The following is a 26,482-nucleotide window of genomic DNA, read 5'->3' as shown; positions in this document are numbered from 1 at the left end:
TTAATGTCTCATTAAAAGATAAAATGAGTAGCATATCATTACATTACAGGAAAAAGGAGGTATTTGTAGGTGATAGGGAAATGCAGCATAATACCTATATTATTTTATTTTATGTCTGAAACAGTATTTAAAAATCAAATGTAGCTTCTTTTTAGTTCTGTTGTGTAAATTGAGTCATCATAATGAGATTTAAATAGACTGTCATGAGAAAATATAAGGATTATTCACAGAGAATTCCTTTTTGCTGTGTTAATATTGGGACATCGTTAACGTCTCTGTTAACATTGACAGTTTTCCTGCAAAGCTGAATTCTTGTCCAACATGCTAATCTCAGATAACATTAGACATAAAGATTAATCTATAACATTTTAGTATATTATTAAGACATCTTAACTAACAGGTGAACTTTGATATTTAAAAAAAAAAAACGAAACTAGAAATAATTACTTGTAACCTAGAAATTCTAGCTTTTAGTGCTGATGAGATGTAAACAGTATTTCAGTATAGACTTTTGAAATTATGATGACATCTACATAAATCAGGTTTTTATTTTTTATTTTTTTATTTTTTTGCATAAAGAAAAAAGGTAGCAGGATTTTCTTTTGTTAAAATGTTCTTAGGATTGTGTTCCAGGTTGCTGCAAAAGTCTGGCAATGCAGTTCATGGGAAGTGTACATTTGTATTAAAATTGGATATATTTGCATAATAGTCACATGGTGTAATTGTGGTGCTAATGAATATACTACTTCTCCCATATTCTAAAAGCTGGAGAACTATTTCAGTAAACAATTTTTGTGTGCTCAGGTTCCAAAGTGAATGAGCAGTGAGGGACAGCGTGAGTATGGCTGGAGTTAGTATCCTTATGTTTGCTGTTGCAGAGTCATCACGTTCATCTCCAAGCCCCATGACCTTAATTGTTCTTTGTTTAGAAATAGCTCTGTAATATCAGCAACTGAATGTGCAGCAGATAGGTAAGAACTAGGAAGCTTCCATTTCCAGAACATTAATTTCTGACTGGCAGCTGGTAGACCATGTAAAGGGGAAAAATGCTTGTATTTTTCAACAGGCTTGTAGGCTTGTATTACCTGTTGCAGGTGTGTGACTTCAATGTATTGGGCCAAAAGACAACAGCTTTTAGTGTTAAGCATAAGAGAAGTATGGTACTTTTTGATTTCCCAGAAGTGTTCAAGTCACCAGCCTAACAAGACTGCTGATGCAGGGGCAACAGGCTGTTTAAAAGGCAGCTAGCACCAAAAATGTCCTGGGACCCAAACAGTTTAAAGGGACAAACCTCAGTGATGAGCGATTTTCTAAAATTTCTCTTATGTTTTATCTTTCTAACCTACTAGAACTAAATATCAATCTATGATGTCCTTAAAGAGATGGATATTTGAGATGAATACATTATTTAATTAATTTAATCAATCACTTAATTAATTAATTAATTTAACGTTACTTAATGTTTGTTAAGTACCTAAGAGAGTTAAGAGTTAAGAAATAAAGTATATGCATCAGATTTGTTGCTTTCATAGACTGGACAAATATTGTGTAAAGTGATTTTCATCATTGCCTTCTTTTGTCTATTTGTGAGAAGATTAATATGTTCACATATTTTCACAACATTTGAAGTTAAAGCTAACAAATTGTTTTATTTGTCACGGAAATCTGATGTTAAGTTGTAAAATGGCATTTGATCACAGAATGAGTGTCATGATATTCTTTCTTGAGCAGGATAAGTGTGATTCACATAATCAAATTTTTACTGTAAATTTGAAAGGAAGTAAGCATAATACTTTTCATGAGTACATAAGAATGGGATTTAAAAACTCTCCCTCAACAAGAATACATGAAAATTAAATTTAATCACACTTTTTTTTTTTTTTTTAATGGAATTCAAATATAAAGAGAAGCTGGGAGGTGTAAAATATGTTTACATCAAAGTCTGGCTAAATATTTGTGGAAAGTATGTGTTCTGTGTAGTGAGCTTTAATGCCAACTATGTGCATCAACTTCACTTCTAAGGGTAGGATATGGAATCTAACTGTATTTTTTTATTTCACTTAATCGGGTATTGTCTAGAGGATTTTTATGTACAAGGTAGATTATTCATTATGTGAGTCATACACCAAAATCAAACAAAATAATTTTGAAATATTCTGACATCATTTTTTTTTTTATCCCATAAGGTTTCTGAATGAGGCAGTAATGGTTTGAAGGGTTGGGGGGTTGTTTTTTACTGGGTAGAGAAATTGGAGTAGGACCATGCCATTTTAAGGGATGTTCTTCAGAGCTACCTTTCTTTTCATGCCCTTTGTGAAGCTATGGGAGTAGAATCCAGGCTCTGCTAATGCCAGGGAAAAACAAAACAAAACAAAACAAAACAAACAAACAAACAAACAAAACTCCACCACCACCAACAGAGCAGCAAACCTAACAAGTAGGTCAGATATTTACTTATTTCTCTATCAATTCAGTATTATGCCAGTCCTCGTTTCCGTTGTAAGGTAATTCTTACTGTTCCAGAGAACATTATAACCTAGAAAAGTAATTCAAATTTATCAACAAAATATATTAAGAAATACAGTGAATAACATGCTTGTTGAGTTGCTTTATATACTGTCATACTTCATTTTTGGAGAGATTCAGACAGAGAAATTGCTTTCCTGAGAGTAAAACAGCATTATAGGTTGCCTGTAGGCTAACTGAAATGGGAAGTAAATCGTTCTACAAATCAAGAAGTTGTTTCTGTACTGTAATGATAGATAAGCCACATAGTTTATTGAAAGAAAGATGAAGATCACTTACATGAATTTAAACAATGTTTTTGTTAGTATATATTTAAGCCTTGTGAAGTGATATTACTAATCTGTACAGTACATTAACTGGAAAAGAGTATTAATTTACTCATTTCATGAGCCAAGTGAATGCATCCAAGTGAATGCTTATATAGAAAGTGAGAACCGAATCAATTGCTACCTAATCTTAATCCATAAGCCACTGAGCAGCCCCTCCAAGACAATGTAGAGCACCTCCAAGACTTTGAAAGTCCTGCTTTACAACAGCTGCTGGGAGACTGTGATGCTGGGAGTGTGGGAACAGTCTGTTCAACTCAGGCAGATTTTATGAAACAGTTTTGGTACAGAGTGGTACCTGATCCTTAGCACTTCTAAATCCCCAACAGCTTTTAAGGGGTGAGACAGGGTCATAGCTTATGATAAAGAACCATGAATTCATAGTATACCTATCCCACAATCCTTTTGTTTTTAATGCCCTATTATATAGTTTGTTAATGCCCAAGGGTATGTTAATTTAAACCTTTAGTTTGTTTTTCTACTTTCCAGAAATAAAGTTTACAACTATTTAGTGTTTAGAAAGAACAATTCCAATCTCTACATCTAGTGTAAGAAAATATCTATAATATATTTTATCTAACCTTCATGTTGCTGAATTTTATCTTCTTCTTTGTTGTTTTCAGATAGTATTCCTTGTAATTGTCAAGTGCCTCATTTCAATATATCTTCAGGCTGTCCTTGTGAAGCAGTGGTTAAATTCTCGTTTAAAGACATTTCTGACCTCGTGATCTGGCAGTTTTAGTTTTCAACAGTTTTCTTTGAATCCCGCCCATTATTATTATTATTTATTTATTGAAACATTTCAGTTCTTCAGATACTGACAGGTAACTAATGAGTGATTCTAAATATTTATTTTGCTTGAAGGTTTAGCATTTCAGAGTGTTTGAAGTTGATATCAGTAACATGGTTTTCTGAAACAGATGGCTAACACTTGGGGTGTGATTATGAAGCAAAGTGTAGTGTCATGAGGATATATTTGAGGTAGTTTGACTATTTGGAAGTCTCTAATTAGTTCACCCTATCATATGGGTTATAACGCTTCCCATTCGTGAAGGGGTTTGATTATGTAACATATTCCTTATGACCTCTACATAACATAATCGTTTTGGCCTCACTCTTTTCCTTTTTGGAATGCATTAGTCAGAGCTAAAGTGTCAAAAGACCACATTTCACATTTATTTTAACAATAAGTAAATTCCAAAATTAATCTCATCCCACCATTATAATTTTATGTATGAAATGAAGCAACCATCAGTGTGAAAGTGTCAGTTGATATCATTTGTAAGCATGAAGCATTGCAGCAGAATTCAAGGCAGTGCATTTATTTCAAAATTAATAAAGACAGCTTTTAGATACATACCAAAGATCTAACTATGCAGTTTAAATGAATCAACTACTAAGCAATTTTCCTATTATATCAGACTTGGCATTTTCTTTTTTGCATGGTAAATTTTATCTTGTTCTGCCGGACATTACTGGTTTCCCTTGACATTTCCTACCTGCTGCATGGTAACTTGTTTTTTCTTTTCCAAGCAAACCTCACTTTCACAGAATCACAGAATCATCTAGGTTGGAAGAGACCTCCAAGATACCTAGTCCAACCTCTGACCTAACACTAACAAGTCCTCCACTAAACCATATCACTAAGCTCTACATCTAAACGTCTTTTAAAGACCTCCAGGGATGGTGACTCAACCACTTCCCTGGGCAGCCCATTCCAATGCCTAACAACCCTTTCAGTAAAGAAGTTCTTCCTAATATCCAACCTAAACCTCCCCTGGCACAACCTTAGCCCATTCCCCCTCATCCTGTCACCAGGCATGTGGGAGAATAGACCAACCCCCACCTTGCTACAGCCTCCTTTAAGGTACATATAGAGTGCGATGAGGTCTCCCCTGAGCCTCCTCTTCTCCAGGCTGAACAACCCCAGCTCCCTCAGCCGCTCCTCGTAAGACTTGCTCTCCAGACCCCTCACCAGCTTCATTGCCTTTCTCTGGACTCACTCGAGCACCTCGATGTCCTTCTTGTAGCGAGGGGCCCAAAACTGAACACAGTACTCGAGGTGCGGCCTCACCAGAGCCGAGTACAGGTGGACTTTTTTTCCTTTTGGACAAACAATGTTTAGTGCATTCATCTATCCTCCTCACACTACTGTTTATTTATTTGTATTATAAACTAGTATTACAAAAACAATGGAAGACTTTAAGTAGGTTTAGGAACCATTGAACAAGGAATTAAACAAATTATTAGTAAAATTGTCAGTTTTGTATCAGGTGTCTGAAGTTAGTTTTATTTTATTGATACCATGCATTCCCTCTGCAATTGCAGCTTATGTAGATTCATAGGTTTCTTCGATTCACTTGTCAAATATATATATATATATATATATTTTCTTCCATAACGTGTTCAGTCTCTGAATTCCTTTTAAATCTTGCCTTTCTCTTTCTGTATGCTTATCAAGGGTGCATCTGCTGTCAAGCCAGCTGGTTTAAACCCAGCAACCTGTAACAACATGTTATCTTTTATATGGAGCGTATTCTGATCCACTCTCCTGCACTTCAGTGTTTCATTATTGCATTCACTATTACAGAATGCTTTAAGAACAAGATAGAAGAAACTGTAGTTTCAGAAGATATATAGCAATTGATGTTGTGTTTTTGCTCTTTGTTTCTGTGTTGGAGGTTGGCCTGTGATAAAAAATGTGATGTGATGCAGATTCTTGGGAGGGTCTTGAATGAGGGATGTTTGGAGTTTTTTTGGTATGTGCACACCATCTATGGTGCTGGTAGGTTTCTACACCAAAATTACTGGAGAAAATGTCTTTGAGCTCTCTTACTGGCCTAGTTTCAGATGGAATTTTAAATAATCACATTATGTTTGTTTGCTACTCTTTTCTCTTTGTAGCACCTTCCTATCCCCCAGGACATGTTGTACCTGTTAGGAGATTTAATCAAAAAGGAAACTGATAGTTAAGAACATTATTTTTAAAAAAAATAATTTTCTATTGATTAATCTAACAGGTTATAAAAACACTGAAAGGAGTTCACACCTTTTATGGTCACAGTTCTGTAGTTCATTTATGTACACATTATGTTCATTGTCCTTTACAATGGATACCAAGGAAAATATGCGTGTAAAGGGGGTTGCTGCAACAACAACAACAACAACAACAAAAGCAATAATGGCAAAATATTAAGGATTAATTACTCTTTTTTTTAGAAGAAAATGTGTGTTGATCCAATGTTGTAAAATCAACTGACCAGATTTCAGAAAAAAAAAAATAAGGAATATAACATGCAGAGATTTTCCAGTTCAAAAGTATTTGTTTGCCTACTCCTTTGATGATAAGTTGCTGAAGATAAATATATTTTGCTTGTAGAGAAGGTAAACTTCCTTAAATACTGGTGTGAAGTAAACTCCAGAGTTAATTTCTGTGTTATGTGATGAGCAGCAAAAAGGGCTGTGAAAACCTAAGTCCTGCATTAGGTAATTTGGATTTTGAATGAAGGCATCTCATGAAAGATGCAGTTTCCTTTTGTATTCTCTTGGGAGTCTAAATACGATCATAGGTTTGATTATTTGTCAGCTTTCCATAGGTAACGTCCCATTTTCATAGACATGTATTAAGCACATAACGGTTCTGTAATTTAGTTTGGCTAGAAAATGTCCAAGCTGTTTTTTTCGTTTGTTTTTTTTTTTTCTCCCCTTCCCCCTCAGAACATTATCAACTCTATGTTCCTGAATCAGCTCAAGTTGGATCAGCAGTTGGCAAAATTAAGGCAAATGATGCAGACACTGGTTCAAATGCAGACATGAAGTACACAATTATAAATGGTGATGGTGCTGGAGTGTTCTCCATATCCACTGACAAAGAAACACGGGAAGGAATTCTTTCTCTGAAGAAGGTAAGCAATAGACATTGCAAGTTGCCAATGTAGACCATTAAAAATGTTATGATGAATGCTGTCATATTTGTTTTACTTTTTACTATTGAAGTTTCTCCACACACTGGTTCCTGAGAAGCTTTAAAACTTTGCAGAGAAGGCAGAAACATATCTTTTGTGCTTTTTTCAATGGTCATATCTAATATTTATAATAAACTAAACCTTACTGAATTGTTTATTTTTTTTTCTTTTCTTTTTCTGATGTTTTACTCATTCAATTTCTTTGAAAGAACTGAAATTTGGCCGAAAGTTATACTGTTGTTCCTGAATGAACAACAGAAAGTTTAGAAAGTAGAAAGTTTATCTGTAGGAATTAATGTATAGTTAAGTTTTCATAGACTTTTATTCCTTGAATTTCTTGCCAGCTGTCATCTACAGGGTCAAGTATCATGCACTGTATATATAATATGAACACTAACTTACTTACAAAGACTCAAAACTTAACTCAGTCGAACCATTACACAGTTACCACAGTTACCGTTTATATGAATTCCCTACATTCATCCCAGTCTATTTAAACTACTAATTATAAAGTGTTATTGCCATTTAAGTTCATTCTTAACTGAATTCCATACACAAATCTAATTCCACAGACAATTTCACCTCTATATTAAGTCTTCTGAAATGAGTTCATAGGAAATGTTTCCTGAAATGTCTGTCCACTTATGCTAATATTCTATGGATAGATTAAAATTTACTTTTATAATAACCCAGAGAGTTGGGTTATTATATTTAAGCAATATTTTTTTTCAAAACCTTTCCAACAAAAGGAGAAATCCTTTCTTGATCTGTTTTTACATGGACTAACAAACATCAATTAGTAATTCCCACATGGCTTTGTTGTTACTGAGTTTTTAGGCATCAGTCATATCTGGGTGCTCTAAAAAATGTAAGTGAATTTACATTCATGTTTAGTTAATATGTATCCTGGGCCTGACTGAAACTAGGAGAAATGAAAACCAGAACTGCTGAAAGAGAATGCGAGACAAGAGAATGCAAACAAAAACATAATAAAGAATGTTATTATTTTTTTTTATCTGAATAAATATGTATGTATGTAAAGCTTTATTTAAAATTTTAAAACAGATTTTGTAAATGAAGGAAATGTGATTTTCATAATTTATAATGATTTAAAAAGTGGTTCCTATCTCCCCAGTATCGTAAAAAACTTTAATTCTGTGTATTTTATAAAGGTGGGTTACTATCCCCCCTCTTTCAACCATGTTAAAATAAACTCTTCTTTTCTCTGCCAGTGAAGTTACTTTCTGGTGGCCTTGATGGAGGTGATGCCATAATCTCTTATTGTTTCCTCAAAATGAACATTATTCTGTGTTTAGAAGTTCACCATGACTATAGTTCGTTAAATACAATGTGCACTTATATTAAGAACATGAAGAGGAAAGGAAGAATTGTCAACAAAACAAAGAAGTCCATACATCAGATGTGTAAAATCACATTTATTAGTGTTCTTGGCAGACAAAATGGCATGAGAGAAATTTTCACTGTGTTTTAGAATATGCCAAAAGCATATGTTGCCTGTTCTTATACATGCACAGAACAGTCATTTGAGTCACTTTCCCATCAAGACAAGAAGGGGTAATTTTTTCTTAGCTAATGTGATATTTCAGATTAACAGAAATGCAGCACTTAAAAATACATAAACTGGTGTGGAATACCTCCTTTCTTAACTCACAGAAATTATACTATCCCCTTGTACAGTACAATACAGAAAGGTGATCTCATTTTTAAATTATTTTTACACAGATTTGTACATAGTTTAATAACTATTATTTACACAGTGTGCTGCAATTGCTTTTCATTTAGATTGTTTTTGAAGATGAATGAGTTTAATAGCCTACCCAAAAACAAATAATCTACACTAAGAACAGAATTGGTTTTGTTTCATACATCAAATGCAACACCTTCAATAACAGTAGAACAGAATGGTTTGTTCTCTTTCTATTCTATTTCTCTTTCTACTTCTTTGGAAGACTGCATGGTAGGCACATCAGAAAAGTCGGAAGTAACTGTTATTATTGTGTCTGAATATCTGAAGTCTTTCTGAAGATTATCTGAAGCCTTTTTAAAACTTCTCTTTTTGAGGTTCTGATGCAAAAATCAAACTTCTTAGTGCCTCCATGCTAGGCTGATTAACGTACCTTCAAAGTCTACAAATTGAAGGTATATTTCTATTTTCAATGTGAGCTGACTGCAAACTCCCTGTACTTTCACTATCTTTCTTCTCACAAGCCCTTTGAAGCCACCCTTTCATTCATAAAGATCCTTCTACACAGGGTATATTGCAAACTGCCATGCAGGATTTCCCCTTTGCCTAATTCAGTTCCTTGTTTGATTGGGAGACTTGAGGAAAACTGAAAAAAATACCACAGTGAAAGCCATAACTTCCCTGGATCCTTCAGAGAATGACTGGTCAGCATGTTACCCCATGCTGTGACTTCCAGGGAGGTATGCTAGAACTTTACTGACATCAACTCAGCAAATATATTTCAGTTCTTAGGAAAAATAGTCTGAACAATCTGTGTCTCTTCCATTTTGTATAATGAGACTGGAAATGTTCAGGTAACAGCTATTCATTTCTCATGAAATTCTCCTATTCCTCTTTGGAGTCTGATATTATAAACACAAATTGCAGTATAATGAACAGCAGTTCTTTCCAGTTAGTCTTATAGTCCAGTTAGTTCACTCAAGCTACATTTAGTATTTTCAGTTGTGCATGAAAATCAGAATAACTGTTGGATACATACAGAAGATATGCAGGTAATAGTCATGGAAAGATACTGTTCTCTGGGAAAATAAGAAACATGAACAAAAATTCTGTCTAGGCCCATCTGAAATCTAAATGTTCTGTTTTCTTTCCAAGAAAGAGTTAATGATCTTCTGTTTTGTTACAATTTTAAGTAAATCTAGAAATTACTGTTTAGATTTCTCGATAAGAGTGGTGCCTCTGTATAATTCAGAGTGGTGCTATAAGAGTATAGCTATACATATAAGAGATAGGTGACTGAAACTCAAGGCCTTTGTGAGTTAAATGGAGGAGGTTTTACACGTGTGAATGTCTTTACAAGTCATATTTGAGTATTTATTTCTTCTGGAGAGAGCAAGGATTCAGAAAGGACATAGCCACATCTTTCACTTTGGTTATTTGGAGATAAATCAGTCCTTTTGTGAATCTGGTGGGGTGGTTGAAATAATTCCTTTGTAAATGCAAATTATTTTGCATTATCATTTTTATGTCAAAACTCTTACCAAATTACAGTTATTCTAATATGTGGAATATCACATCTGGCTTGCTTTGCTTGAAAATTTCCTTGCTTATCCTCAGGAGAGAAGCAAAATAAAAAATAATACTAACTATGATCCCCAGTAATAATAATATGTAGCACAGTATGTGTAGCTTCTCTCCAAAATATCTGAAAATTGTGGTGTTTTGTTTTTGTTTTTGTTTTAACCTCTGGGTATCACTGTGCAGGAGAGTAAGCTCTTTTTCTTCTATGTCCCAGTATCTGCTTCTTTAGTTTGGAGAGGTTATGGGAAGAAAAAGAAAGAAAACTAAGATAAAAAACTGCTCTGGCTATGGTTTTAAAACCTTAGGCTCTGTGATTTTTTTTTTCTGATTATCTGAATGGATTATTCTTTATTTGTAGACAAACATATATTTATATATTGGTCTTGTCCAGTTGAGTAACTACACAACTGAAAACACTTCCGTCTGTATTATGCTTCATGTGTTTTCTGAGAAATTAATCTTCCTAAACAATCCAATCCAATCATCATCAGTATAAATTTAAGTTCATTTTCCAAAAAGTCATCATATTTAAAATTTCCCATCCTATTTTAAACTTGTTTAATCTTAGAATATGTATGCTGCATATCAGTGTAAATTGCTATTAAATATTTGCCCTGTTCATAGCAGAAATATTACATAAATAAACAAATGACATCTTAACTTAGAGTTACAGAATTACACAGAATATAGAACTGTATAGAATATATAGATCTGTATTTACTAAGCATATTGCTGTATGAATTGATTTAATAGGAGTAGTATTTTTAGCTTGGATTTTCACAGTAATAAATTTATCAGGCAATAGTAAATTTCCATGCCTTTAATATTTTTTATTTATATATTCATGAAAGGTAGACAGAGAAAGAGAAAAAACAAAAATATCTCATGCTATTAGTGTTAAGAGAATTAATTAGTTTTCCTTCATTACACAAAGGAGAAATTAAAGAAATATATAGCATGTATAAATCCTGACCATCTGTATTGCTTATACATCATCAATCAAATTTACTGTACATTTTATCTACAAAATATGCACTGACATTGACAAATCGCACATTGAGTTCTTCATATTTCTTGCCTTAAATACTACTTTTCCACTCTTTGGAGTGATACGAAATACAAGTTTAGCCTTGGTTCAAGGCTTGAACACTTGTCTGTTCTGTTTAGTCAGGCAGTTAGGTCCGCACAGAACAATGTTGATTTTAATGGAATTCTGTCATAATAGAATTTCTGCCTGTGGGGATTCCAGTTGTAGATCATGATCTTCTGTGGCATGGAGAAATGCATGTTGCAGGAGCTGGCAGAGAAGAATATAGATTTATTTCATATAATATCATTTTGAGACCATATCACAATAATTTCATTTGTAAAATAGGTATTGCGTGGGTTTGAAAATTCTTTTAGTGTTATGCCTGTGTTCTGAGACTGTTGGAAACTTACTGGTAGTATATATCTGTAGAAAATACCTGCTCTGCTAGCATAGTAATAAATATTAACCTATGTATCCTTTATAAATTGGCTGAAGCCAGAAATTTGTAACCCAGAAATTTTTATTGAGGTGTTTATTATCATGTATGAGTGCTGTTCCTCAAAATGGTGCATTTAAAGTGTAACAATGTGAAAATTTGAAATCTATTCTATCACTTCCTGGAATGGCATATTTATGGCATATTTTTGTGAAACTGATGAAAGATCAGTCAGCTGGTTTTGTATCCTCTCAAGTCTAATTGCTTCCCAGAAATTTTCTGAACTTTATGCAAGTGCAGTCAGACACTGAAAAAAAAAAAAAAAAAAAAAAAAAAACATGTATTCTCCTTCTGTGTTTAAACAACTGTGGTCTGAATTTACAAATTTAGCTTTGTTTTATGAAAAACCTACTCTGTCAGGCTTTTGTCCTGTTGGCCTTGTCCTCATCGCTGCAGTCAGTCCCTACCATCAGTATAGTACAATTCTAGACTGAGGGACTGGCTCTACATGTAAAGTGTACATCCTGAGATTGCAGAAGAATTCTGAAGACAGATAGTTCATCATTTATACTTTTAGCATTCTCTGGGAGAGAGAAAAAAAAAAAAAAAAAGCTAGTCTTCCAGTCTATCAGGCTATAAATAGTTTGACAACACATCATTTAATACAGCCTTTGTCACTGATTATTAGTTTTCAAATCAGTTTTAAGATGTTTAATTTGTCTAATGGAACTGGTATTTTTTTATAGCCATTTCCGCAATGAAGTGCTAATACAGTATATGGGAAAAGTAACTTCTCACAAAAAAAGTCTCAATACACTGTCTATGAAAGGTGTAAATTTTTTTTTTTTTTTTAATGACACATAAGAAAGCAACCCAAAATGGTTGTGGTCCTGTAAATGTAGCCTGTAGAAAAAAATATATATATATTGATTACTTATGTATCTGCTGATGCAACCTTTTAAGTTAAATATCCTTTCAGTCGCATCTACTACATAACTATATGACATTAGAAGAGTTGAGAGTTGGGTGTTGTGCTTTTGTCATATCTTATGTAAGACAGTATAATAACATCCTAGCGTAGGGTTAAAATAACACATTAAGACACTAAATTAGCACACAATTGGACTATGGTCCCATATTCTGTGAGCTCAGGCTGGTTCTAACTACAGTAAGAGCTTGCAGAACTTACTGTTTGACACAAAAATTAAGGCTATTGACCAGTTTATGCTCCTGATTTTAATTGTAATTTCAATGTCAGAATCAGCAGGGTCATAGTAACAAAGTCATGGCCATAAAGCTTACATTTAAGAGGATGCAACTGAACCTACAAATATTAATTTATTTTTCATGGACTGCAAGGCAATCATTTTTTGCTTAGTGAGCCTGTATCATTACAGAGAAGGAAGACAGGTAGAAAACAAGGGAGATAAAATTTTCACATGTGTAAATAGCAAGATAGAAATGGAACTTCTAAGAAAGAAAGTGTCCATGCTGTGTGATACAAGAGTCAGACCATCTTCTAAAGGCTAAAGTTGCAATGACACTTCTGGTGGATAGTACAGCTGGGGTTTTGCTTTCTATTGGGATTTATTTGGACATTCAGACCCATAGAAGGCATATCCTGAGCTACAGACTTTCTTCCCATTTGTGACTGTATAGTCCACATGCAGTGAGGCAGTACATGGTAAAACAGGCTGAAGAGTTGTCTTTCTTGTTGTGGCTGGTAAAGAGTTTAGAAGAAAATGGTCTAGACTATAGGCATACATCATGCATTTGACTCTTTTTACAAAAACACACATTTAGGCTATCCTTACACATTTAAATTTCTTTCTTGTTTGATAAATGAGTGTTTTCATGCAAGGAGTTGCCTTTTTCAGTTGGGGATTTAATAGGAGATATGCCCAAAAGAATTTTAGCATCCTTATCACTGTCTATTAAACATGTTAATTCAAGGTATTAATTTAATTTGAGACATGCCAGTCTACAACTTTTTAAATATTTATCAATGACCAATAAAATTTGAAGGGTGATAAAATTTAGAGATTACATTATCACAGAAGAAGAATCTGTCACTCAGTCTCAACCCTGAGTTCTTCCAAAAGTGGTACATTGCCCACAGTTCTTTTGGAGAAAAAAACCTGAATCATCTTACTCTTTCTACTTAAAATGTATGCCATTGACTACCAGAATATCACAGTAACCTGAAGAAATGTAGTTTGCTACCAAATTAAAATGAAAAGATATAGTTAGCTACGAGGCTAAACTGAAGCATGGAATGGTAACGATAATTTTTTTTTCTGCCAACAGCCACTCAACTATGAAAAAAAGAAATCTTATACACTTAATATAGAAGGAGCAAATACTCACCTTGATTTCCGCTTTTCACACTTGGGACCATTCAAAGACGTAACAATGCTGAAGATCATAGTTGGCGATGTGGATGAACCTCCACTCTTCACAATGCCTTCCTATGTCATGGATGTTTATGAAAATGCGAAGATTGGGACTGCAGTTGGCACAGTAACTGCACAAGATCCTGACACTGCTAACAGTTTAGTGAGGTATAGTAAGTCCTCAAGTAATTGAATTGAATTCCACCAGCTGAACTTTTAATGAGATCTAGGATGTATGAAATGATGTCTTTTATTTTAGTACATTCAAGAGAAAAAGAGGTTGGAATAGTGCTGTAATCAGCCTGTGTGGATTAGATTTAATAATGTAATCTCAACCTCTTGTTGGTTTGCACTAAAATTGTCATTTAGCCATCAGTCTCAGCAAAGGTCTGTGTGTACTTCATCCTTTAACACTAAGTACTCCACTAAACCATATCCCTAAGCTCTACATCTAAACGTCTTTTAAAGACCTCCAGGGATGGTGACTCCACCACCTCCCTGGGCAGCCCGTTCCAATGCTTAATAACCCTTTCGGTAAAGAAGTACTTCCTAACATCCAACCTAAAACTCCCCTGTCGCAACTTTAGCCCATTCCCCCTCGTCCTGTCACTAGGCACGTGGGAGAATAGACCAACCCCCACCTCTCTACAGCCTCCTTTCAGGTAACTGTAGAGAGCGATGAGGTCGCCCCTGAGCCTCCTCTTCTCCAGGCTGAACAAGCCCAGCTCCCTCAGCCGCTCCTCGTAAGACTTGTTCTCCAGACCCCTCACAAGCTTGGTCGCCCTTCTCTGGACTCGCTCGAGCACGTCCATGTCCTTCCTGTAGCGAGGGGCCCAAAACTGAACACAGTACTCGAGGTGCGGCCTCACCAGAGCCGAGTACAGGGGCACAATCACTTCCCTCGACCTGCTGGCCACACTGCTTCTTATACAGGCCAGGATGCTGTTGGCCTTCTTGGCCACCTGAGCACACTGCTGGCTCATATTCAGCCGACTATCCACCAATACTCCCAGGTCCTTCTCTGCCAGGCAGCTTTCCAGCCACTCATCTCCCAGCCTGTAGCTCTGCTTGGGGTTGTTGCAGCCCAGGTGCAGGACCCGGCACTTGGCCTTGTTGAACTTCATGCAGTTGACCTCAGCCCATCGCTCCAGCCTATCCAGATCCTCCTGCAGAGCCTTCCTGCCCTCGAGCAGATCGACACACGCACTTAGCTTGGTGTCGTCTGCAAACTTACTGAGGGTGCACTGGACGCCCTCATCCAGATCATCAATAAAGATATTAAAGAGGACCGGCCCCAGTACCGAGCCCTGGGGGACTCCACTAGTGACCGGCCTCCAACCAGATTTGACTCCATTCACCACAACTCTCTGGGCCCGGCCATCCAGCCAGTTTCTAACCCAGCGAAGCGTACGCCAGTCCAAGCCCCGAGCAGCCAGTTTCTCGAGGAGAATGTTGTGGGGAACGGTGTCAAAAGCCTTACTGAGGTCAAGGTAGACCACGTCCACAGCCTTTCCCTCATCCACCAAGCGCGTCACTTGGTCATAGAAGGAGATCAGGTTCGTCAAGCAGGACCTGCCTTTCATAAACCCATGCTGACTGGGCCTGATCGCCTGCTTGCCCTGCAAGTGCCGCGTGATGACCCTCAAGATAATCTGCTCCATGAGCTTCCCCGGCACTGAGGTCAAACTGACAGGCCTATAGTTCCCCGGGTCTGCCCTCCGGCCCTTCTTATAGATGGGCGTCACATTGGCTAGCCGCCAGTCAACCGGGACCTCCCCCGATAGCCAGGACTGCCGATAAATGATGGAAAGCGGCTCGGCCAGCTCCTCCGCCAGTTCTCTCAGTACCCTTGGGTGGATCCCATCCGGCCCCATCGACTTGCGCACATCCAAGCTCCGTAGCAGGTCGCCAACCATTTCCTCATGGATAGCGAAGGCCACATCCTGCTCCCCATCCCCTTCCACCAGCTCAGGGCACTGGGTATCCAGAGAACAATCGGTATTGCCGCTAAAGACTGAGGCAAAGGCGGCATTAAGCACCTCAGCCTTTTCCTCATCCTTAGTAACTAGGTTTCCCCTCGCATCCAGTAAAGGATGGAGATTCTCCCTAGTCCTCCGTTTCGCGTTGATGTATTTGTAAAAGGATTTTTTGTTGTCTTTAACGGCAGTAGCCAGATTGAGCTCCAGATGAGCTTTGGCCTTTCTAATTTTCTCCCTGCACAGCCTCGCTACATCCTTGTAGTCCTCCTCAGTGGCCCGCCCTTTTTTCCAAAGATTATAAACCCTCTTTTTTCTGCTAAGCTCCAGCCGCAACTCTCTGTTGAGCCAGGCCGGTCTTCTTCCACGCCGGCTCATCTTTGGGCACGTGGGGACGGACCACTCCTGTGCCATCACGATTTCCTTCTTGAGGAGCGCCCAGCCTTCCTGGACTCCTCTGCCCTTCAGAACCGCCTCCCAAGGGACTCGGCCAACCAGCGTCCTGAGCAGCTCAAAGTCAGCCCTCCGGAAGTCCAAGACAGCAGTTTTACTGGTCCCCTTCCTGGCCTCGCCAAGAATAGAGAACTCTACCATTTCGTGGTCACTCTGCCCCAGACAGCTTCCGACCACCACATCTCCCACCAGTCCTTCTCTGTTTGTGAAGAGAAGGTCTAGCGGGGCACCACCCCTGCTAGGTTCACTGACCAGCTGCGTCAGGAAGCTATCTCCCACGCTCTCCAGAAACCTCCTAGACTGCTTTCTCTGTGCCGTGTTGTGTTTCCAGGATATGTCCGGGAAGTTGAAGTCCCCCACGAGGACAAGCGCTGACGATTTTGCAACTTCTGTCAGTTGCCTATAAAACTCCTCATCCGTCTCCTCATCCTGGTTCGGCGGTCTATAACAGACCCCCACCAGGATGCTAGCCTTGCCGGCCTTCCCGCGGATCCTAACCCACAGGGATTCAACCTTATCATTCCCAGCCTGGAGTTCCACAACATCAAAAGATTCTCTAATGTAGAGAGCCACGCCACCACCCCTTCTGTGCTGCCTGTCCCTCCTGAAGAGCCGATAGCCAGGCATTGCAGCACTCCAGTCGTGGGAGCGGTCCCACCACGTCTCCGTGATGGCAACCAAGTCGTAGCCTGCCTGCTGCACAATGGCTTCCAGCTCCTCCTGTTTGTTACCCATGCTGCGTGCATTAGTGTAGATGCACTTCAGCTGGGCCATCGCCTTCTTCCCCGGCCTAGCCATTGTTTCCCCCAGCACAGCTCCAACAAGCCTTGTTTGAGCCCCGTCCCCCTTCTTACCTAGTTTAAAGCTCTCTCTATGAGCCCCGCCAGCTCCTGGCCTAGGATCCGTTTTCCCCTTGGAGATAGAGACCCATCTGGGGCCATCAGGCCGGGTGCCGAGTAAAGCTCCCCATGGTGAAAAAAACCAAAATTTCTATGCTGGCACCAGCCTCTGAGCCACCTATTAACCACGTGAGCTTTCCGTGTCCTCTCCGTGCCTCTCCCTTCCCCCGTAGGGATGGACGAAAACACCACCTGCACTCCCGCTCCCTCCACCAATCGTCCCAGCCCCCTATAGTCCTGTTTGATGGCCCTGAGGCTTCTCTTTTCAACATCATCACTGCCAGCCTGGACTATCAAAAGCGGGTAATAGTCAGAGGGGCGAACCAGGTTTGGAAGCTTCCTGGTAACGTCTCTGACCCTGGCCCCAGGGAGGCAGCAGACTTCCCTATGTGTGGGGTCAGGCCGACAAATAGGGCCCTCCGTTCCCCTGAGGAGGGAGTCGCCCACAACAATCACCCTTCTTTCTTTCTTGGTGGAGGCAGTCCTGAGGCGTGGAGTCAACTTCCTCACCTCAGGCATCCTCCCGGGTAGGCTTCCTACCTCATCCTCACCCACGGGTCTCTCGAGCTCCAGGGCCTCAAACCTATTGTTCAAGGGCACCTGGGAAGGCGGCGCCAGAAGGGGAGGGCATCTCCTGCGAGGTCGAGCAGGGACCTGTCTCCATTCCTCCTCAACTCGCAGGTCCCCTCCCTCTGCCCGATGGCGACAGGGCAGGGGGTCCACCCCCCTTTGGGGCATCTCACCCTGGTCCCTCTCCCTCCGGTCCTGCAGGGAGTCGCTCCACCAGTCTATCTCCCGCTCGCACTCCCTGATATCCCTCAGCCTCTGCACCTCTTCCTTGAGTTCCGCCACCATGCGGACCAGGTCGTCCACCTGCTCGCACCTCACGCAAGCAGTCTCCCTGCCTCCCGCCGATGGCAGCAAGAGGCTCATACACTCCCCGCATCCGGAGACCTGAACTGCCGCATGTTTGGACGGGCAGTCGGTCTGGGTGTGCACTGACTTCCTAGAGAAGGCACCGTGCCTGGTGGAGACCATTGTAGCCCAGCTGACAGGAGAGTGCCGTTAGAGGAATTGTCCCTATCTCGATGCCCGAAAAATAGCCCTGCCTGTCCCGATCCCGCGCTCCGCTGCAGCGCACGTCTGCCCCGGAGCCGGTCGCCTCTGCAAGCCTTTAGCAGAACCTCTCCAAGCAACCAACTGAACAAGGACAGTATATGTTATCACATCTTGTAAAATGATGCACTTCAGTGGCCTGCTGCCAGTCAGCATTGTACTACTAGTTGTAAATCAATTCTGAATCATAATGCTGTTTTCCCGCTGTCCTTCATGCACTATCCTGCTGGCCCTTTGCACACTTCCCACTCTGTAGATGTATCAGGTGCTTGTGCAAGAAAGGAACTGTTTTAGGTACTCCTTTCCTCACAGTCATGCAATATAATTATTGCAAAATTTTATTTGTGTTGGAAGTCATTTTCTAATATGCTTCATTTTTAGTAGGGTAATGAATGAAGAGAATAATGCAGCACACTGATGTTGCTAAGGGTATGTCATGCTATCTCCAATTGCAAGGTCTAGGGCAAATAGAAGTGCTGAGAAGCAAGCTTTTACAGCATCAGGTTCATCATTTGGAAACTAAACAAACCTGTAACATATTAGGAAGGAAGGATTTTGATATCCTTTTAATGAAATTTATTATTAAGAAAATAATCTCATTAAGGGGAAAAAAAAAAAAAAAGAAGGAAGAATTCTGTATTGCTGCCCTGGCTGAAATAGTTCATATAACAGCAGAACTGGCTTGGAAATAGGTCATGGTATGAACTAGAGAACTGAAATCAAACCGGAAATACCCCCCACAGCAAGCTTGAAAAAGCACTGATGCCAAAAATATGCATATGGATGTTAATCTAACTTCTTCTAAATTTAAGAGCATTGGGATTTAACCTCAACTGCCTTGGAACTAAGGTTTGAATTCATTAGCAGTTTAGAAGAAGGTTTTCAGTTACATGTTTTCAGCTGTAATAGGATCCAGTGACATTTTTTACTGGCTTTATTTGCAGGATAAGTAATTTTCTAAACTGACATTCAGTGTGAGAATTTTGTGGAACAATACACAAATATTAGTTTGGAAGGTGATACTGGATTTAAAATGTTTCAGGACAAAAATCTTTATGAATACATGTTTGATGCTGTTCCTTTTTGTGACAAAATGGTATAGCCTTTGTGGAAATCATATGAGGGTATATTTTGAAAACAGTATTTCAGAAGCTAATTGGGCATTTTTAGTCTCCCGACTGAGCTGAAATCTGCTGGGTATGTGTGATAGTCTTGGTAGGATGAAACAGCTTTTGCAGAACAATGAAAGCATCAGGTTTTTATGGTTCTCTTGTGCTAATAGCCTAAGATTCAAAATGCTTAGTGTCAGACAATCAATATATACAATTTCTTAGTGGCAAGTTATTGGCTTTGAAAAATTGATACTTCATTATTTACATCCAAATCATAACACAAATTAGAAAATGCCACTAAAAATAACTGCCAAGTTCCTGTAGTTTTAACAGTGTAATTCTGAAACAACAGCTAACACTGTCAGACAGATTAGCAGTAGCAGTAATTTAGAAATAGAAAGAACAAGTGCAGATTTGACTAGTTCCCCCATAATTCAGCACATCTATGGCCCTTATGAATTTTGTCAGTACAATGTAAGACAATAATGGTGACAGAAAAGCTGCAGAAGTTTGTACAATGCCTGGGAAGGATAGAAATAGATTTTCTGGGTGTAACAGGCAATAATTTGGATGTAGGGGGACTGGAAAGAAAAATATTTCCAAATATTTTGCTTTTCTTCTTGGCCTTTTTTTTTTTTTTTTCCAAACAATAACCAATGCTTGGGGCCAGTATACTCAATATCCGTATTATTCAAATAAATGAGGTGAAAAATTGCCCTTACCATTGTCTATCCTATTTTTTCCTCATTAGCATTTATTTTTGTACCTTTCCTTCCATCTCTCTCTGTTCCAATGGGGAAAAAAAATTGCTAGCAAAATATACTGAATCCTGAGTTTCTGAAAGGAATCAGCCTTCAGTTACGTGTGAGGGGGGTTCTGCAAGACCGTAGCAGCTCAGACATCCATAACATATCACTGTATGTCACCAGCCCTGGGCCAAGCTGTCTGGCTGGCCTGAGCTGGTGCTCAGCTGGAGGCAGGGTGAAGGAGCAGCTCGGAGGAGGTGTTTTCTATCAGAAGCATGCCTGCAGTGTACTTATGTCCTTCTGTGCCGGTTTGCAAGAGTCACTTTTAAGCTAAAGCCGTGATGAATCTGAAAGGTCATGTCTTTCCTTTATTTCTGCTTGATTCCAAGTTCATTATGAAAAAACAAAGTGATTATAGAAATGAAAATAGGAAGATTTAATATGAGAAAGCACAAATCACATAATCTCCACAGAAGATAGCTATAGATAGGACTTGCACAGCTGAAACGCATGGAATGTTTTCTCAACCAAGTGGCTTGGATGCATTTTCAAATGCTGTGAGTCTACAGGACAGCTAGGGAGCAACGATTTGCTTCACAGTTTTCCTAATCCACTTCTGCATCCTTTCCACTTTATAAGGACGCTCATTGCTATGTGTGAGACTGATAAAGCATTAGACACACAAAGTTGCAACCATATCACTTCTTTATTGTCCGGCTGCTAGAAGAGATATGGTACTATGATTATTCACTGTCCAATGAACTAACGCTTTATTTGGATTGCCAATTTGATTCTTATAACTAGAATAATGTTGAGAGGAGTAGTTACAGTAATTAACAATGTTGAAGGGAAATCTTTTTAAAAACTAACAATTGGAGCTAAACCCAAAAAATAAATAACAACCTGTCTCATTATCAGTTGTGAAGAGACTGAAGACTTTTTTCTTCTTGTTTCCACACTATGATTTCATCTCAGTAATTTTGGCTTGCTCCTGAACTGAGCAGTCTTCAGAGGGCACTGACTTGGTGCCAATACTTGTACTAGTGTTTAACTTTTTCAACCCCAGCAGAAGAACCTCAGTAATAACAAATGTAGCTATTATTGGTTTCTTTTATTCAGACATAATTATCTGGTTGGCAGTTTGACAGTTTTAAAGGACTTTTTTTTTTAAGTGGATTTTTTTTTTTTTCTCAGAAATGCATTTTCAGGGAAACTTTTTAAAATGCTATGTTTTGAAATATAAGATTATTATTCTATTGAAATATGAAAAGTAAATGTAATCATAGACAATATAAAAACAGCAAATATGAAACCTCCATAACACATTAATTTTAAATATTTTTGAGTAGTTTGGAAAACAGTCATTTACTTATAAATTTGTCTTCTAAATCAATGGAAAACATCCTAAATTGTACTTCTTCCACAGGGAACACTCACTCGTTGAAACATTTATGAGAATATAAACCCTTTTCATTGCATTGTGTCAAAGTAGTCTACTTCCATACAAAAATGTTTTGGGTTTTGAAAAAAATCAGGGTTATATCTTACATAATATCTGACCAGCAAGCACGTGTTGAATGTTTCCGATCCATTTTAAAAGAACAGATAAAGACTAAATTCACCAATTTTCATTTTGTTTTATATATCATTAATTTTAAATCTCTCCGTACTTAGATATGATCTTTTTTTCTTCCTTAAACCATACACAGAAGACTTTTGTGGACACTAGGCGTGAAAACAGATTTTAATTGGCAGGATGCATATGTGCATCGGGAGCAGCCCTAGGCTGCTAATATGGCCTCAGGGCTGCAGTTGTGCCTGTTGAAATCCTGCCATCTTCCTATAGGTGATATTTAGGTGGTGAATGTCTAGCCACAACAAATGCTCACAATGTTCCTTGGAGCTTGCTGACTGCATCTGCTCTATTTTCAGTGGAAATCTTTTCAGAAAAATAACATTGCTGATATTTCCCAAGACCCCTCCAAGTTAATGGGTCAGAAAAGACCAAAAGCATAGTTTGAAGGCCCTGAAACTTAATATTAAATTCATATTAATTTGATCCCACGCTGATACTGTCTCATGAGCAACTGAAAGTCCATTGTATCTTGGTAAGTGTAGTTTGTGAGAAATAAGTCATACTATTACAGAAGCACAGTATTAGGTCTTTCTGTATTAATATATTAATATATTGAAATTCAAATCATTTTGACCCTAACCACTCTGTAGTCTACCTTGCTATAATGAATTCTATTAGCTGGTACAGAAATTGATTAGCTGTAGGAAACTGAAATAGTCCTAGTGACTTCCTGAAAAATGAACTTATTTCTTGTATGTTCTCTTGACACTGTTGCATAAAAAAGCAGTAAAACACAGAAAGAAAAAAAAAAAGAAAAAAAAAAAGAAAAAAAAAAGGAAAGATAAAAGTGCACATGGTTTTCTTTTACTGAAAACAAGTCTTTTTACTTCCTTTTTACAAGTTTCTGCTTCCTCCCTTCCTCCCTTCCTCCCTTCCTTCCCTCCCTCCCTCCCTCCCTTCCACCCTCCTAAGTTAGGAAAGAACGAAAGTACAGCCTCACTTTGGGGATGAGAAGTACAGCCTCATCCCCGATTCTGGCTTCTCACTTTTCTAATGGTCCTGTGGTATTGCCTCATAATGGATTATGAATCATAGTGGCTACAATACATGTACTAAAGAGTATAAAAGTTTGCTTTCCAGCTTCTTGGTATCTGGAAGCTGTAATGAATTCAAAGTTGCTTTACCCTAGTTTGATTTAATTTGACAGCCTTTTCTTCCCTTCTTTCAGAGAGAATATTGAGAAATTAATGAATGACAAGTACATAGGATTATAACAATTAATGTGATGTAAGAAATTGTTCTTCAAATCCTGCAGCAGGCAAAGAAACTTATTTTAATTTTTGCTGCACTGATAGTAGAAGACAGACATAGGTTCAATACTATTTGGCACCAGACTTTTAGAAAGTCTGTTCATTTTCAGGAAATGGTATTTTGAAAGTAATTGCCAATGTCAATGAAAGAACATACCCACAGAGTTTCGTGTATTCCACTTATTATTTCTTAAAACTGTAAAGAAATAAAGCAGAGGATTTTGTTTATATACTATTTTTTGATGCAAAGTTTGTATTTACAGGAGGCAGAATAAAACCTCAAATTCTGATTCACCCATTCACACAAATTTTAATTGTACAGATTCAGCCTATGAAGTGGAGGGAGGTGCTCTCTCAGCTGTGTGAGAGGGGGCTGGGGAGATTTAAAGTGAAAATTGCATTTTAAAATGTATTTTCCTCCTGTCATCTGAGATCAGTATTGGTTTCTATGCCAATCCCGCTTTACTGTCACTAGGAAGAGGGGATACAAATCATGTCCTGCTGGATAATATACAAAGCATCTTCGCCTGGTTGCATTCACGTGTCTTACTTGTCATTTAGATGTCCTATAAGTTAAATAAGGTCAGTTTCTTTTTTTAAATCCTGTGCACAGGATGCTTTGTTAGCTGTACTTAGGGCAGCCTGCTGAGATCGGTGTCATTGTATAAAGAGACCATCCCTCCCTCGCATGCCTGAAAAGGAAACATTTGCCTCAGATCCTGCCATTCCTGCACTTGTGGAGGCAAAGGCGGACATCTGTCCTCCTCTCTGCTCAGGCCCCCAATGTGTCATGCTGCCATAACCCTGTGATCAACACCTACAGAGACACACTAATATCTTCCCAGGGTATGTGAATGCCTCACAGCTAGCAGAGGGGAGATGTACCCTCCTCCATCTCACCTCCTTCTTCATTTGTTTTCTTTCTGTATTCCTTCAGTATTATTCTTCCACAAGATTGTCTGTAATTCAAAATAGAAAAAGAACATCCTGTTTTGAACAGCTGGAGTCAGAGCAGATTTTTTTCTCCAATTTATTCTCTGATTCTGTCTGTTTTCACAGAGAGCAACCATTTTAAAACATTTCCTTTCAGTGTTGAGGTGGGAGATCTGTTGCCGACTTTTTCCCTGAGGCCTCAAATTATTTTTGATTCTTGTCAAGCTATGTGTCCCAGACCTCCTACTTTCTCATGCAATGGTGCTGTTGCCATCCGCAAAACAAATTTGCCTAACAAAAATGTCCATCTCTCTGAGAAGGAACTGGTAAGTTGTTCTGACAGCTTTTCTCACTAGGAAGCATCCAGTTCAGGATGGTGGTCAAAATCTCCCAGCAACCAGAACCACCTCCATCCCTTCCTTAAATCTGTGAGAGAAAAACTGACAGAACATCCTTATAAAGCAAATCTCATAGCCTGATTTTTCATTCCAGGACATCTATGTTTCTATAACTTCCACTGACTTCAGAGTGCCTACAGTATTTCATAAAATTATTTATGGTTTTAGGAGTTGGCCTTCATGTCTGAACAGTCTCTGTGATGCAGTCTTTTGGTAGGGCCATTCACCTCCAATAAGCAGTTATAAATCTATTGATCTTGTTCATATTCTTTTTTGTCTTTAGCATGACCTAGTAAAAGATAATGATAATGATAATAATAATAATAATAATAATAATAATAATAATAACAACATGCCTGTAGAATACCATTATTTAACTGGTAAACCTTTGGGAACAAAAAATAATTCTCACGTAACACCGACTGCACCTTATTTCTTAGCAGCATTGGAATGTGAATGTTAATCTCTCTGAATAAAGATCAACTCCGATATAGCAGTTCTGCCATCAACACATCTACTAAAAATGCAGTTAGACAGTTGTAATCTTCTGAAAAGATTTGTAAAGTCAGGAAAAGAAGAAAAACCTTTATCTTGCTTTGACTTCTGAATTATGCCTCTGAGGGTGTGGGATGTTCTTAGCCTACATTTTCTGGCAGAGTTAGCTAGGAAAGATGATCGGTGGTTTTAGCACATGTAGACAGACATTGTCAGCTAGAAAAATATGGGAGTAGAGAAATATCGCATTTTCTTCAAATGAACAGCATTGCCAGTTTCCAGCGTCCAAGGTGAGCAGTGTGCCAGCAGTGCTCAGGGGATGGGAGTGAGAGCAGGAGCAGGAAGCCAACTTCTGCATGAGGTGCAAACCAGAAGTGGCTTTGCCTGGAAGCAGCAGTTTGCAGCTTGCAACTCCCCCACGCCTCCTGGGATCCGCTACCTCACTTTCGTGGGATGAGGAAGGAAGGCTCTGCCACATCTGCTGAGCACAGATTTCGGTATGAGAGGTGAGCTGGGAGTCCCGTACAGGAGATGACAAGGTACTGCTGTTCAGCTGATGGATGTCAGCTGGCAGCCAGTGCCAGGGCTAACTTAGTGGGAGCAGCTTATCAAGTTCCTGCAAGCACTCCGAGAGGAACAGTATTCTCTTCGAAGTTAAACTATGCCTATCTGAAAAAAAAGTGAAGAAATGGTAAACAGAGACATTACCTTCTCTGAGCTCTCTTCAAATGTATTTCATTTTCACAACTGGAAAGCACAGTTGAAGCACAGTTCTCAGTAGCAGTCTTCTGTGGAGCACTGGAACGTCTAATGTCTCCTTAATCTACTAGACACGCTGCAGGGAGAAAATTGGTTACCTGCTGTTTTGGCAGACAACTACTGACTCGCACTTAATGATTGCTTTTCTTTCCTGGAGAAGTTTGTTTGAACTACGGGGACGAAGACCATCCCTGGAAGGGAGACAGTGTGGTGCGAGACAGTCATGGCAACAGAATGTCTCCCCACTGCCTCATTTGGCTTCAAGGAGCATGAACAGTGCTGCTGTCTGGAGGGAGACAGAAGATGAAAGGAAGGCACCAGAATGTGTCCCATCGTGGAGCATTTCTTATGGCTCTCCAGCTGGCCAAACACAGAGAGTTGCAGCTGATCAATTCCCTCACTCTTCTTCCTGGTACACCCTTCTCACCCTGTGTCGTTGTTGCTTACATGTTTTTTCTGATGTATTTCTGGGGAAAAAAATCTCCATCCCTTGAGTCTGACTATCTTTTTCTGAGGAAAGATACTTTGCTAAAATTTTTAACTAAATGGAGTTCCTTATAATGGTATTTTATTTCTAATAGATGGCCTTTAGATGATGTGACTGATTGGTTTGGCAGAGTATTGTTTTTCCATGAACTTTTGTAGTTGGTTCTTTGTAACCAGCTTCTGTTGTTATTAGAGAACTGGCTAATTATATATTTTATATATATATATAGCCAGTTCATATACATATATAAATTGATACAG

At 38.7% G+C, this 26,482-nt stretch overlaps 1 protein-coding gene across 11 annotated transcripts in view; it reads left to right on the top strand.

The window, feature by feature from the left end:
• The window catches only part of CDH18 (cadherin 18), a 564,404-nt gene that overhangs the window by 495,540 nt on the left and 42,382 nt on the right, over positions 1-26,482 (top strand). For all 11 annotated transcript variants that reach the window (XM_066992492.1, XM_066992489.1, XM_066992490.1 and 8 more), the window contains 2 exons: positions 6,570-6,757; positions 13,877-14,130. In XM_066992492.1, the coding sequence (XP_066848593.1) occupies positions 6,570-6,757; positions 13,877-14,130 (442 nt within the window). The remainder of the gene's footprint in view (positions 1-6,569; positions 6,758-13,876; positions 14,131-26,482) is intronic.

Source organism: Anser cygnoides, chromosome 2 (assembly GCF_040182565.1).
Source record: "Anser cygnoides isolate HZ-2024a breed goose chromosome 2, Taihu_goose_T2T_genome, whole genome shotgun sequence".
Classification (NCBI taxonomy): Eukaryota; Metazoa; Chordata; class Aves; order Anseriformes; family Anatidae; genus Anser; species Anser cygnoides.
Note: the sequence above shows the minus strand (reverse complement) of the source record. Positions and strands in the feature narration are given on the sequence as shown.